General features: G+C 42.7%; 1 protein-coding gene and 1 non-coding gene across 2 annotated transcripts; both read left to right on the forward strand.

The window, feature by feature from the left end:
- The first annotated feature begins 342 nt into the window (after positions 1-342).
- LOC121554756 (transcription factor p65) lies at positions 343-9,617 on the forward strand. Its single transcript, XM_041868497.1, has 11 exons — positions 343-583; positions 1,760-1,795; positions 2,156-2,292; positions 3,089-3,234; positions 3,675-3,766; positions 4,197-4,331; positions 7,212-7,316; positions 7,710-7,925; positions 8,203-8,280; positions 8,370-8,447; positions 8,648-9,617. The coding sequence occupies exons 1-11, from the start codon at positions 577-579 to the stop codon at positions 9,412-9,414; spliced, it is 1,797 nt and encodes a 598-aa protein (XP_041724431.1). The 5' UTR covers positions 343-576; the 3' UTR covers positions 9,415-9,617.
- On the forward strand, positions 2,538-2,613 carry trnat-ugu. The gene has a single exon. It is a non-coding gene; the product is annotated as a tRNA-Thr (tRNA).
- Positions 9,618-13,068: the final 3,451 nt, after the last annotated feature.

Raw genomic sequence — 13,068 nt, forward strand, 5'->3', positions numbered from 1 at the left:
AGCTGAAGAGAGGTATTTGGGTGTGCGAGACTTGACATCAGAAGAGTTACAGGGTGTGTTCAGTGGTGGTGTCCATCCTTTCAGGTTGTTGGCCTGAGGTAGGACTAAATAGATTTAAATAGTGGAGTAGGGTGGTGTTATTCTTTTGTTCTATTTTTTGTGCATTTTGTTGTTGTTGTTGTTGGTAGTGTAGTGTTAGATGGTAGGGTATTTATTTATTTATTTTTTCAAGCAAAATATAAGGGAGTTGTACTCCAGTCTAGTAGGTGGCGGTAATGCGACATTTATTGGATGCCAACCACCGTAAAACTCATCGAAGAAGAAGAAAAAGACTAAGAAAAAAATAAAAAAATAAGTAGCAACTGCAGATTGTTTTTTTAACATATGTTTACGTAATTTGGGTATTTCCGCATCATTTGAGTGGGTGGTTGCAAGTTGAATTGGAGACTCGAAGGTGGTGGTGGCGCGAGGGAGGCGAAAGAGCAAGCTGTCAAGAGAAGTTAACACTGTGTTCAAGGGAAAAAATAACCTATAGGGAAAAGGCTATTCGATTAATCACCGTGGCCGAAGTTGGAAATGGATGGTAAGTTTGTTTACAAACTGATCCTCAAAGTAAATGCATTTTAGAGTCTCGTGTGAAGCTTAGCAACTTGTTTGCGCACAAGGGTGAAGCCCGGATACCATTGGTTTAGTACTACCTCAGGAGGAGTCAATACAAAATAATGGAGATCATTGCCCGCACTGTACTAGGAAGTAAATAGGCCTGCGTCTATTAGGCTATAGTTCTAGAATTGCACATCATATCTAGTAGAACATATCATAGCCTATGCTCATGATGGATGCTTTTTAAAATCCAAACATTAGACTAGTGCGGTAGTCAAGCGCCTACGTGATTCTCCGAGATATTTGACTTTAGTCACAGGAAGATATTTAACTTGTAGGCCTATGACAAGATATACAGCTTTGACACTTAATTGATAAGGGGACGCCGATGTCCCCAAAATGACGTAATCAAATCAATGATAAATGTATGCTAGCTGGGCGTAAATGTTTGCAATGTAAAGTTATGAAAATATCCAACGTCGTCACAGGTTTTGTGCTTATACCTATATAGGTTAATAGCATGTTTAATAAAGCTACGCAACAATATGACATTACGAAAAGTTACATTGTAGACAATCAACACACATGGAAGACATCCCTTTCCGTTAGTGGCCATTTCAAAGAAAAGTAATCCATGAAATAGTGGTGGGTGGGGCTATGAACAAGCACCACAAATGAAGTTTCCAGTCTTTTCCATGAACCAGGACAGTACTTTTAGTGTAGATGTGTTAAATTGGACACCGACTACTCACAGACACAATAGGAGCGAACTAATCTGAGACCTTTTATTGTCCCCGTGTGAATACTTTTCTTTATTCATCCGCTGTACACGTTCAGGCCGATCCTAGCAGGTCTAACATTATGAGCAATTATGCCTTGGCTACTATTGTGATTAAGAGGAACCTCCAGTGTTTTCAATTAAAAGCTATTAACTTCTACTTTTAGTTAACACCCTTCTCCATATGTAGGAGCTGAATTTCTACAGCAGATCTGTGCTGAACTGTTGTGATCTTCAACGTCACCAGTTATTGTGTGCCATTACTTATCAGAGAATAGTTGAGGGAAATTATAGGTTGTGTATTTTGGTTGATCATCCTTTCTTACTGATTTATTTGTTCTAGTAAATGTTTTGTGTAAATTTCTGCCATCTCCATAGGAATGTTTGGATGGGGACAGACCCCTTTGAACCAAGGTAAGGAGAGTTATATCACTCTGTGTAACCGTTTTCTGTTTGTCTCAACTTTTCATGTTGATGGGTGACAATCAGTGAGTCAACTTTTTGGCTTCTCCCTCATCATGACTGTATTGAATTGAATCTCCAGCTTTGTTTTAAAACACATACAAACATGATGAATCACAGCTGTTGCAAAAGCTCAACACAGCATTAGATAAATTACATTGTGATAGTTTAGAGATACATTGTGACCTTAATTACATTGGTATCTCTCTACATATATTTCTCTCTATTTCTTTCTCTATTTTCTCTCTCTATTTCTCTATATATCGATTTCTCACGCTCTCTCTTTATCGCTCTCTCTCTCTCTCTCTGCAGGGAATCCCTTCATTGAGATCATTGAACAGCCCAAGCAGAGGGGCATGAGGTTCAGGTACAAGTGTGAGGGGCGCTCTGCGGGAAGCACCCCGGGAGAGAAGAGCAATGACACCACCAAGACACACCCTGCCATTAAGGTGAGGATGCCCTTTAATAACACACAGATAATGGCACTCAGATAATTAACCTGTAATTTTACAATGATTCCATGCCATCGTTTACACTGTAGCTCAATGAATTTATTCCGATACCTTAAAGGGATACTTCGGAATTGTGGCAAAAAAGGCCCTTTATCCATTTCACCAGATTCAGATGAACTCGTGGGTACCATTTTTATGTCTCTGTGTCCAGTATGAAGGAAGTTAGAGGTAGTGTTAGAATTGGCCCCGTGTAGCTCAGTTGGTAGAGCATGGCGCTTGTAACGCCAAGGTTGTGGGTTTGATTCCCACGGGGGGCCAGTATGAAAAATGGATAAGAGCGTCTGCTAAATGACAATAATGTAAATGTTAGTGCAATGACTGGAAGTTTATTGGTATCTTCTGCTAACATGCTAGTGGATACCTATAGACTTCCAGTCATTGCGCAAGCGCTAGTTAGTAATTGCACTAGTTAGCAACTTAAAAATGGTATCCACAAGTTCACCTGACTCCGGGGAAGTAGATAAAAATTCCCAAAATCTCGAAGTATCCCTTTAATAATCGTAGCTTAGTCACCTTATATTCTGAGATGGTTAATGAATAAACTATTAATCAAAGTAAGATTTGTTATACAAATTAGCAATTTTGTCTAGTTATAACCATGGTATAGCTAATCAGTACTACACCATGCTTTACGACACATGATTTATGGAGATTTGAAGGTGATAATTAAGTGGTGGAGATTCTATGGTGAGTGATGATACACATCCTGCTAACCTGGCTTGCTACCATGCAGGTACACAACTACAATGGCCCCCTGCGTGTCCGAGTGTCCTTGGTGACCAAGAACCCACCTCACAAGCCCCACCCCCATGAACTGGTGGGGAAAGACTGCAAACATGGTTACTATGAGGCAGACCTGCAGGAGAGACGAGTACACAGGTTAGACTGTGTGTGTGTGTGTGTGTGTGTGTGTGTGTGTGTGTGTGTGTGTGTGTGTGTTGGGGGCTTGAGGGTTTGTGTGTGTGTGTATGCGAGGGCAGGTCTGTGGAAATTACTAGACAGGCATGGATGTGTATGTGCACGTGTGTGTCGCAAGCATGTTAGTGGGTGGGTGTGTGATGAAATACAAAGGAACAAAATGTTTGTTTGGTGCAGTGTGCATCTGCCAATATCTTGATCGAGGACATACACTTGGATGACAAAAGGGTACCAGTTAATGATTTATATGACCATTTAGAAAAAGTTGTTTCACGTGGTCTTGATTTTAAAGGCTAGAACCAGAGGATGGTTGAATGAAGCACCCTCTTCTGGTCGATATCTACAGTATCTCACTTTCACACACGTTCACTCTGACTCCTTGTCTCACTGTCTGCTCTCAGTTTTCAGAACCTGGGCATTCAGTGTGTGAAGAAAAAGGATGTGGCCGAAGCAGTTTCCTGTAGACTGCAGACCCAAAACAACCCCTTCAACAGTGAGTACATACATACACACACACACATTTGTTGTACTATCATTGTGGGGACCAAACAATTGATTCCCACTCCTAACCCTAATTCTAACCCTAACCCCAAAGCATAAAATAGCTTTTTTCCTTGTGGGGACTGGCAAAATGTTCCTTGTTTTACTATCCTTGTGAGTACTTCTGGTCCCCATAAGGATAGGTAAACCAAAAGAACACACGTGACAATCCACTGTCATAACATTATACCAGTTATATAATTCACTTCTCCAATCAAATTTTCATGTTTGTTTACCTTGGTTTAATCCAATAATATTGTGTGAATAGGAATTTATTTTTCCTCCGTTGACTGTGACTGACAGGATACAGTCAGTGTCAGATAGCCAATCTCAGATGCCACACCAATTTGCTTTGTGTCTGATGTGTTGTGTTTTGGCTGCAGTTCCTGAGGCAAAGGTGTGGGAGGAGGAGTTTGACCTGAATGCAGTGAGGCTGTGTTTCCAGGCCTCGATCACTCTACCTACCGGGGAACTCTGCCCTCTGGAGCCCGTGGTGTCCCAGCCCATCTACGACAACAGTGAGTCTGCCCCACACACACACACACACACACACACACACACACCCACACACCAAACACTCACCAAGTACACACTGACTCATCTGTCACTGTTCTGTCCTGGCTGTTCATGTTTTTGTGAACAAATATTTTTTGTTATTTTCTATATAAGGCTAAATACACTGCTCAAAAAAATAAAGAGAACACTCAAATAACACATCCTAGATCTGAATGAATGAAATAATCTTATTAAATACTTTTTTCTTTACATAGTTGAATGTGCTGACAACAAAATCACACAAAAATTATCAATGGAAATCAAATTTATCAACCCATGGAGGTCTGGATTTGGAGTCACCCACAAAATTAAAGTGGAAAACCACACTACAGGCTGATCCAACTTTGATGTAATGTCCTTAAAACAAGTCAAAAAGAGGCTCAGTAGTGTGTGTGGCCTCCACGTGCCTGTATGACCTCCCTACAACGCCTGGGCATGCTCCTGATGAGGTGGCGGATGGTCTCCTGAGGGATCTCCTCCCAGACCTGGACTAAAGCATCCGCCAACTCCTGGACAGTCTGTGGTGCAACGTGGCGTTGGTGGATGGAGCGAGACATGATGTCCCAGATGTGCTCAATTGGATTCAGGTCTGGGGAACGGGCGGGCCAGTCCATAGCATCAATGCCTTCCTCTTGCAGGAACTGCTGACACACTCCAGCCACATGTGGTCTAGCTTTGTCTTGCATTAGTAGGAACCCAGGGCCAACCGCACCAGCATATGGTCTCACAAGGGGTCTGAGGATCTCATCTCGGTACCTAATGGCAGTCAGGCTACCTCTGGCGAGCACATGGAGGACTGTGCGGCCCCCCAAAGAAATGCCACCCCACACCATGACTGACCCTCCGCCAAACCGGTCATGCTGGAGGATGTTGCAGGTAGCAGAACGTTCTCCACGGCGTCTCCAGACTCTGTCACGTCTGTCACGTGCTCAGTGTGAACCTGCTTTCATCTGTGAAGAGCACAGGGCGCTAGTGGCGAATTTGCCAATCTTGGTGTTCTCTGGCAAATGCCAAACGTCCTGCACGGTGTTGGGCTGTAAGCACAACCCCCACTTGTGGACGTCGGGCCCTCATACCACCCTCATGGAGTCTGTTTCTGACCGTTTGAGCAGACACATGCACATTTGTGGCCTGCTGGAGGTCATTTTGCAGGGCTCTGGCAGTGCTCCTCCTGCTCCTCCTTGCACAAAGGCGGAGGTAGCAGTCCTGCTGCTGGGTTGTTGCCCTCCTACGGCCTCCTCCACGTCTCCTGATGTACTGGCCTGTCTCCTGGTAGCGCCTCCATGTTCTGGACACTACGCTGACAGACACAGCAAACCTTCTTGCCACAGCTCGCATTGATGTGCCATCCTGGATGAGCTGCACTACCTGAGCCTCTTGTGTGGGTTGTAGACTCCGTCTCATGCTACCACTAGAGTGAAAGCACCGCCAGCATTCAAAAGTGACCAAAACATCAGCCAGGAATCATAGGAACTGAGAAGTGGTCTGTGGTCACCAGCTGCAAAACCAGTCCTTGTGTGATTGACTTGGAGTTACATTGTGTTGTTTAAGTGTTCCCTTTATTTTTTTGAGCAGTGTATAAGCAGTACATACAAGCAGTACCCAGGGGGAGCAACATCACACAAAAAGACGAGAAAAAACTAAATAATAAATAAAGACGAGTGAAGGAAAACGCAAATCAAATTGCAAACATACATATACACATTTGGGCTGTTAAACGTTTTAAAATAATGAATTGAGTTAATGGCATTAGTAAACAATTACCTCGACTAACCGGTGCCCCCACACATTGACTCGGTACCGGTACCCCCTGTATATAGCCTCGCTATTGTTATTTTACTGCTGCTCTTTAATTATGTTTTTTTTTTTTTTTTGGGGTATTGCTTCTTAAAACTGCATTGTTGGTTAAGGGCTTGTAAGTAAGCATTTCACTGTAAGGTGAAACCTGTTGTATTCGGCGCATGTGACAAATAAAATGGGATTTGATTTGAAATCGCGATTTAAACCGTTTTTGAATTTGCTCAAATTTGGCCCTAAAATAAAGATTTTTTAAATTTGAACAGCAGTGCATTGAGTTACAGGCATACTATGCTTTGATTGTAAAGGTCGGAAACACAAAATAATCTACATCAGAAAGTTTTAATAGCATTTTCACCATAAAAACACAGAAGCCACTGTAACATTCAGCTATTAATGCTCCCAATGTTTAAGTAGGCCTGCTCCCTCTTATCAATGTCCTTGATGTTTAACACTTGCACACACACTTTTTTTTCTTACACACACACACACACACACACACCTTTTAAGTACTGTTAAAGCTTCAGGCATTCTAAATGAGTGTGACTATAGGAAAAAATAACTGTCTCTATGGATACAAAGAGCTTTTAAACTTATGAAAACATTGTAACCATCTGTACACACACAGGCCTTCACATCCTCTCTGACACACACACAATCATACACACCCCACAATTTTGGCAGTTGATCTTACTAATATACAAATGTTGTTGTACATGAAAACCCAAAGCCTGCACAGTACAACATTCGGTTCAAACCAGCTTTTAAGAATGTTTTTTCTTCACAGCTGTTGAAACTGCTATAATTAATCAATTTTCTTGAAAAGAGATGTGGACATTTGGGTTATAACCAAAGAGCATGAGAGCGGGACAAAATTTTCCTAAGACGTCAACAACATATTTCCAAAGAAGTTAAACAGTGCCAAAACGTATGCATGCATGTTTCACAGTTGACTCTGTCAGTTTCACTCATTTCTAAACATGAACTAGACAGCCGCTGTAGGCCTTTTACACTCCTTCACTCCAGCTCTCTCTTCCGTCTCACAGGAGCACCCAACACAGCAGAACTGAAGATCTGTCGAGTGAACAGAAACTCTGGAAGCTGCAGAGGGGGGGATGAGATCTTCTTACTTTGTGACAAAGTGCAAAAAGGTTTCTCTGTCACACACACACGCGCTTCTATTTTTGTTGGTATTAATGAGTTGAGCCTTTTTTAGTTTCTTTAACCTTCCATCAACGGCTTTGTTCCTGTATGTCCTCTTTTGAAGTTCCTCTTTGCCAGACACACATTTGAAAGTATTGTATATAAGCCCACAGGTAACCACTTATTTAGTTGGTCAAACTTAGAACCAATGGACTACGTTATCTCCTTTCTGTATTACATGAAAAGGTGGCCAATGAAAGAATGTTGTTACAGAATGTTACCAAGTCAGTTAGACTGGCTCAGAATCAATTCTCCCAGACAGTCAATCTCGTCTCACTGTCCCACCCCTCCTCCTTCCCATCCCCTCCCCTCTCCCACTCTCTTCTTTCTCCCCTCCACAGAGGACATCGAGGTGCGGTTCTTCCAGGACTCGTGGGAGGGGAAGGGCACCTTCTCCCAAGCGGACGTCCACAGGCAGGTGGCCATTGTGTTCCGCACCCCGCCCTACTGCGACACCAACCTGACCGAGCCAATCCGAGTGAAGATGCAGCTCCGCAGGCCCTCGGACCGCGAGGTCAGCGAGCCAATGGACTTCCAGTTTCTGCCCTCCGACCCAGGTCACTTCCCTTTCCATTACAATGGCGACCCACTTTGGCCCTCCTGTAGCTCAGTTGGTAGAGCATGGTGCTTGCAACACAAGGGTTGTGGGTTCGATTCCCACAGGGGGCCAGTATGAAAAATGTATGCACTCACTAATTGGAAGTCGCTCTGGATAAGAGCGTCTGCTAAATGACTAATATGTAAAAATGTTTCTCTGGCATCACTCCTGTAGCCTGTGTGGTTGTAATGCAAAACATTTTACCCAGGCTAACTCTAGATTTTTTCACTGTACAGATGAATATAGACTGATGGAGAAGAGAAAACGGACCGAGGGAATGTTCCAGAATCTGAAGCTGGGGTCCATCATGCCAGGTAAGTGTCTAAAATGATCCATGTTGCTGAACTAGGCAGCTGTGTCCTCTGATGGTTTTAATGTGTGATGGTGTTTGTTTGAATTCCAGGGGCCATGCCAGCAGAGAGAAGGCCTTTCAACACTGCCAGGAGAACAGTCACCGCCAAGCTAGCAGCTAGCCAGCCTGGTAAACCATACTATTTATTTAGCTGTTTATTATTAATAGGTGCGTTAATACAGTAAAGGGTGTTGTTCTGTATGTAACATTAGTGGTCAGAAGTTAACATGGAAACTACTGTTTAGGGACCCTACATTTATTTGTACATTTGGCAGGATACAGCATTGGGTAAGGGACAGTGGTATTGACTGTTTGTTTGTCTCTTTCAGTGGTGAACCCAGTGGTGCCCCCTAGTGCCGTCTCTGTGAAGCCCCAGCCTTACTACAAAGGCCCCCAGCCAGGCCAGCTGTTTCAAACCCAACCCAAGGCAGAGGCCTCCTCCACCACAGCAGAGACCTGGAAGTTCCTCAACAGCCTGACTCTGGACTCCCATCCCAAAGCCACCCCCGTGGCCAGCTTCACCACCAACCCCCAGGCCTCTGCAGCCACATCCTCCTCCTCCTCCGCCCAGGCCTTTTCCACCGTAAACCTGTCGGACCTCCACGGCTTCGCTTTCTCCACCTTTGCTTGTCCCCAGGAGCCGGTGAGTGCAGCCGCTACCCCAGAGCCCACCTCTACCTTCGGGGTCCAGGGCTCCCAGTTCAAGGTGGATGAGGAGCTACCTGAGTTCCCCAGCTTTTCTGAGGTACAACCGTCAGGGACTCTAGATAGTATAAACGTTGACGACTTCCAGGCTCTTCTGGGCCAGAGTGGTCTGGCTGGAGAGGGACCAGGGAGCAGTGGGCCGTCAGCCCCTCAGGCACCCTGCCAATTACCCTCCACCATCAGCTGTGGCGGCAGCACCTGGATGAACTACCCCAACAGCATTGTCAACCTGCTCCAGAACGAGAGCATGATGGACAGTTCCCCCGGCAACGCCAGCCAGCCGGCCGTCCTTGACGACCTGGACGTCTTCGGCTCCATGGACGAAGACTGTCTCATGTCCATCCTGAACAGTAGCAACCAGACCGGTTTTGTGTCCGGTCATCAGACCTAAGAGACATCCGTGTGATTTGACTGACATGATTTTTGACATAATCCCCCTTGCAGACTACTTTTAGCTTTTCCCTCGCCCTTGAGACCCTGGGCCCGGTTGCATAAAACACCTTAAGTTAATTTTCCCCTTATATTTTCCCTTAACTTTAAGTCAGTTGCACAAAACATTTTAAGGTGAATTTTCCCCTTAAATTAAGTACAAAAGTTAAGGGTGCCCATGAGGTCCCTTAACTGCTTCATTCAGTATGGATATCAATGTAAACAGCATTTGTGGAGGTGAATGTTGCCTTTGTCTGCTCTGGTTACAAAAGGAAAACATCAACCAGCTAGCTACTTAGCTAAACAATGGAAGGTGCACAATCCATTGCTACAAAGCTAGCTGGCTAGTTAGCTATAGCTATTCTGTAAGCTACCTTGACGTACTAGAAACAAGTTGAGAAAAAAGTAACAACAAGAAACGTGGTTTATTATCATCTGAAGCAATTTGGTTATCCTGTCTTGATTGTGGAAGTAATATTTTGCTATCTCACAAAATGAAAGGGATCAGTCAGTGAATCAGGCCGTCTCCATGGTAACCAGATACTCTTTCTGCCATACATGCCTTCAAACTACCGTAAAACCCCTTAAGTATGCCCGTACCTAAGGAAATATTTGAGGGGCTCTATGCAACGCCCTTAAACAATTCCCTTAGGAAAGGGAAAGTTATTCCGTAAGGTAAACCCTTAAGGGAAACACTTAAGATGTTTTATGCAACCGGCCCTAGCTCCCAACCCAACTTCCCTTTGTACTTGCTATTCTAAAGGGCTACAAAGGAGAGTCATTTGAAGGCTGGCTGAAAGAGAGTCAGAAGGTAGGGCTTTCTGCTCTCTTCTCTATGTGGATTGTGGACATGCTTATTAGGACAGATGCAGAACCCTGCCAGTACACAATGAACAGAGTGAATAGAAGGAAGAGCTACAGGGAAGTTCTGTATCTGCCAGTTTGTGGGCAATCGCAAGACCCGAGGATGAACTGTATGACCTGAAGCGTCCCTCTTCGTCAACCCCTAAAGATACACCCCCACTGGGTTGTGTATAAACCCAGGTTTGTTTCTAGTCTCCAAAGGCAGTGGTATTCACTTCTGTTCCCACAGAGCTTCAGGGTTCAAAATGTGTCTACTTCAATCATTGTCAATGTAACCAAAGTTAAAGATTAGGACTAAATCACTTTATATGCACTTTAAATAAAGTTTGATTTAGTCCTATTCAGCCACTAAATATCATTACATTTTAAATCAACCAGAGCTTGAAACCCTAGACCTATTGTATTGTCTATTTTTAGTTGAATTCTGGGTTGAATTCAAACAATAGCTGTTGATGACTTTGCAAATGTTATATAGGCCTAAATAGCATCATTGATGATAAAGTATGGTCACATTTAATTTGCTCTGTTAAATCTACCCTTTGGAATGACTTCGATAGCCACAGTGAATCGATTTAGTTTTTAAATGGAGATCTCTCAACAATCGTTCTCACGATAGCACATTGGTAATAGTTAGTGTCAAATATCATAGCTAATTAGGGCTGGGCTTGGTTAAAACCCTGCATGGAAGACTAAAGGGTAGCTGTAGATCGATCAATTCTCCAGTAGGAGGCCTATTGTGTTTTTCTTTTCTGAAAGTACATATAACATTGAAGATCTGACGTTGTTTTAAAGGTACAAATTCTATATTTTATACAAGGTTTGTATATGTTGAAATGTGGTTACCATGATGACATAATCCTGTGGTAAAAATTTCACAAATTACATTGAAAAAATGTTGATTAAACCAGTTTGTGCCCAGTGGGTATTGACTAGACAGACTAGGTGAGGAGAAATTGCTGAGCCAATAGACCAGGAGTTGAACCTGCCAACCAATCAATTGGTGACAAAATGTAACCATTATTCTATTATGGGGAGTAGGGGGAAGTTGCCCCTAGACACTGATCTTGAGTCCTTTTGCATTTCCCCCACTTACAGTTAAGGGAAGGGAAGCTGATCCTAGATTTGTACCTAGGGGACACAGCATAACATTAACAGACTACATTCCCAAATCAACCTTCTACTAAAATACTTTTGATGCTTGCACTTTGTGTTCACCAGATACACCAAAGTCACTAGGTGACCACTATGTCTGTATCAAGGCCTTCTAGGATGGTTTTTATTCAAATAAGAATCCAAATGAAAAGTTTCATCTTTTATATTGTGCTTTTTTGTGTACTATCTGTTCTGTTGGACTCCTTGAAGATTGTCTGAATATTAAGATTTTGACAAGAAATCGGGTCATAATATGGCCAACCTTGGCTTTCACAGCTGAGATTGTCTGGTGGTTGTGAAATTTGTTTGTAAAAAGGCAAATATTTCTCAAAGGGAATGACAATCAGAATAGTTCATTAATGGCTGTGGGGTATACTAAAGTAGTGGAATATCATCATAAAGAAAGATTGTAATTTCAATGTGCGTAAGCCTTAGGTGATGATATACACTGAGTATTCCAAACATTAAGAACATCTTCCTAATATTGAGTTGCCCCCCCTTTTACCCTCGGAACAGCCTCAATTCGTCAGAGCATGGACTCCGCAAAGTGTCGAAAGCGTTCCACAGGGATGCTGGCCCATGTTGACTCCAATGCTTCACACAGTTGTGTCATGTTGGCTGGATGTCCTTTGGGTGGTGGACAATTCTTGATACACACGGGAAATTGAGTGTGAGAAACCTGCAGCGTTGCAGTTCTTGACACAAACCGGTGCGCCTGGCACCCACTACCATACCACGTTCAAAGGCACTTGCATTTTTTGTCTTGCCCATTCACCCTCTGAATGGCACACATACACAATCCATGTCTCAAGGCTTAAAAATCCTTCTTTAACCTGTCTCCTCCCCTTCATCTACACTGATTGATTGAAGTGGATTTAACAGGTGGTATCAATAAGGGATCATAGCTTTCACCTGGTCAGTCTGTCATGGAAAGAGCAGATATTCTTAATGTTTTGTATACTCTGTGTACGTGACATACAGTACTCACCTTGATGACGGATATCTTAATGTTATGTACAGTTTTACCATGACAACATCTGCAAGTATAACTTTGGAACAGGAAGGATATTGCTGTTTATAAATGTAAATTATGTCAGAATGTAGCAGATGCATTGATAATATCAGTTAAAAAGACTAATTCCATATCATGTTAGTAGTTTTGAGTCAGTATCTCAATATATTTCTGTTCATCACTAGATCAATTATACTTATTCACAGTGCGGTTTGCTTTTAGACCAGTGTAATATTAGTACATTTTGCTGTATGGTATATGAACATCAGTGGCAGTTTATTTTCCATTGTCAATTAGGACATTTTTAAACCGTAACTTTGTACTTACTCAATGCTGCCTTAATGAAAACAGAAAATGGTATAATGTTTTGTACAAGTATATATTCAGGCAGGAAATAAATGACATATTGAAAACATTTGGGTTTGCTAAGTGATTCCACAATGTGTAGCCTACTTTACTTCCACAATGTCACTCAAGACAGTATAACCAAATATTGTTTTATCTGTGGTATAACTGTAATACAACAAATGTTTAAAATAACTTTATTTGGCAATTGTTGTAATTAACTGGTAACTGAGTGCAAACTAT

Source organism: Coregonus clupeaformis, chromosome 39 (genome assembly GCF_020615455.1).
Source record: "Coregonus clupeaformis isolate EN_2021a chromosome 39, ASM2061545v1, whole genome shotgun sequence".
In the NCBI taxonomy this organism is placed as follows: Eukaryota; Metazoa; Chordata; class Actinopteri; order Salmoniformes; family Salmonidae; genus Coregonus; species Coregonus clupeaformis.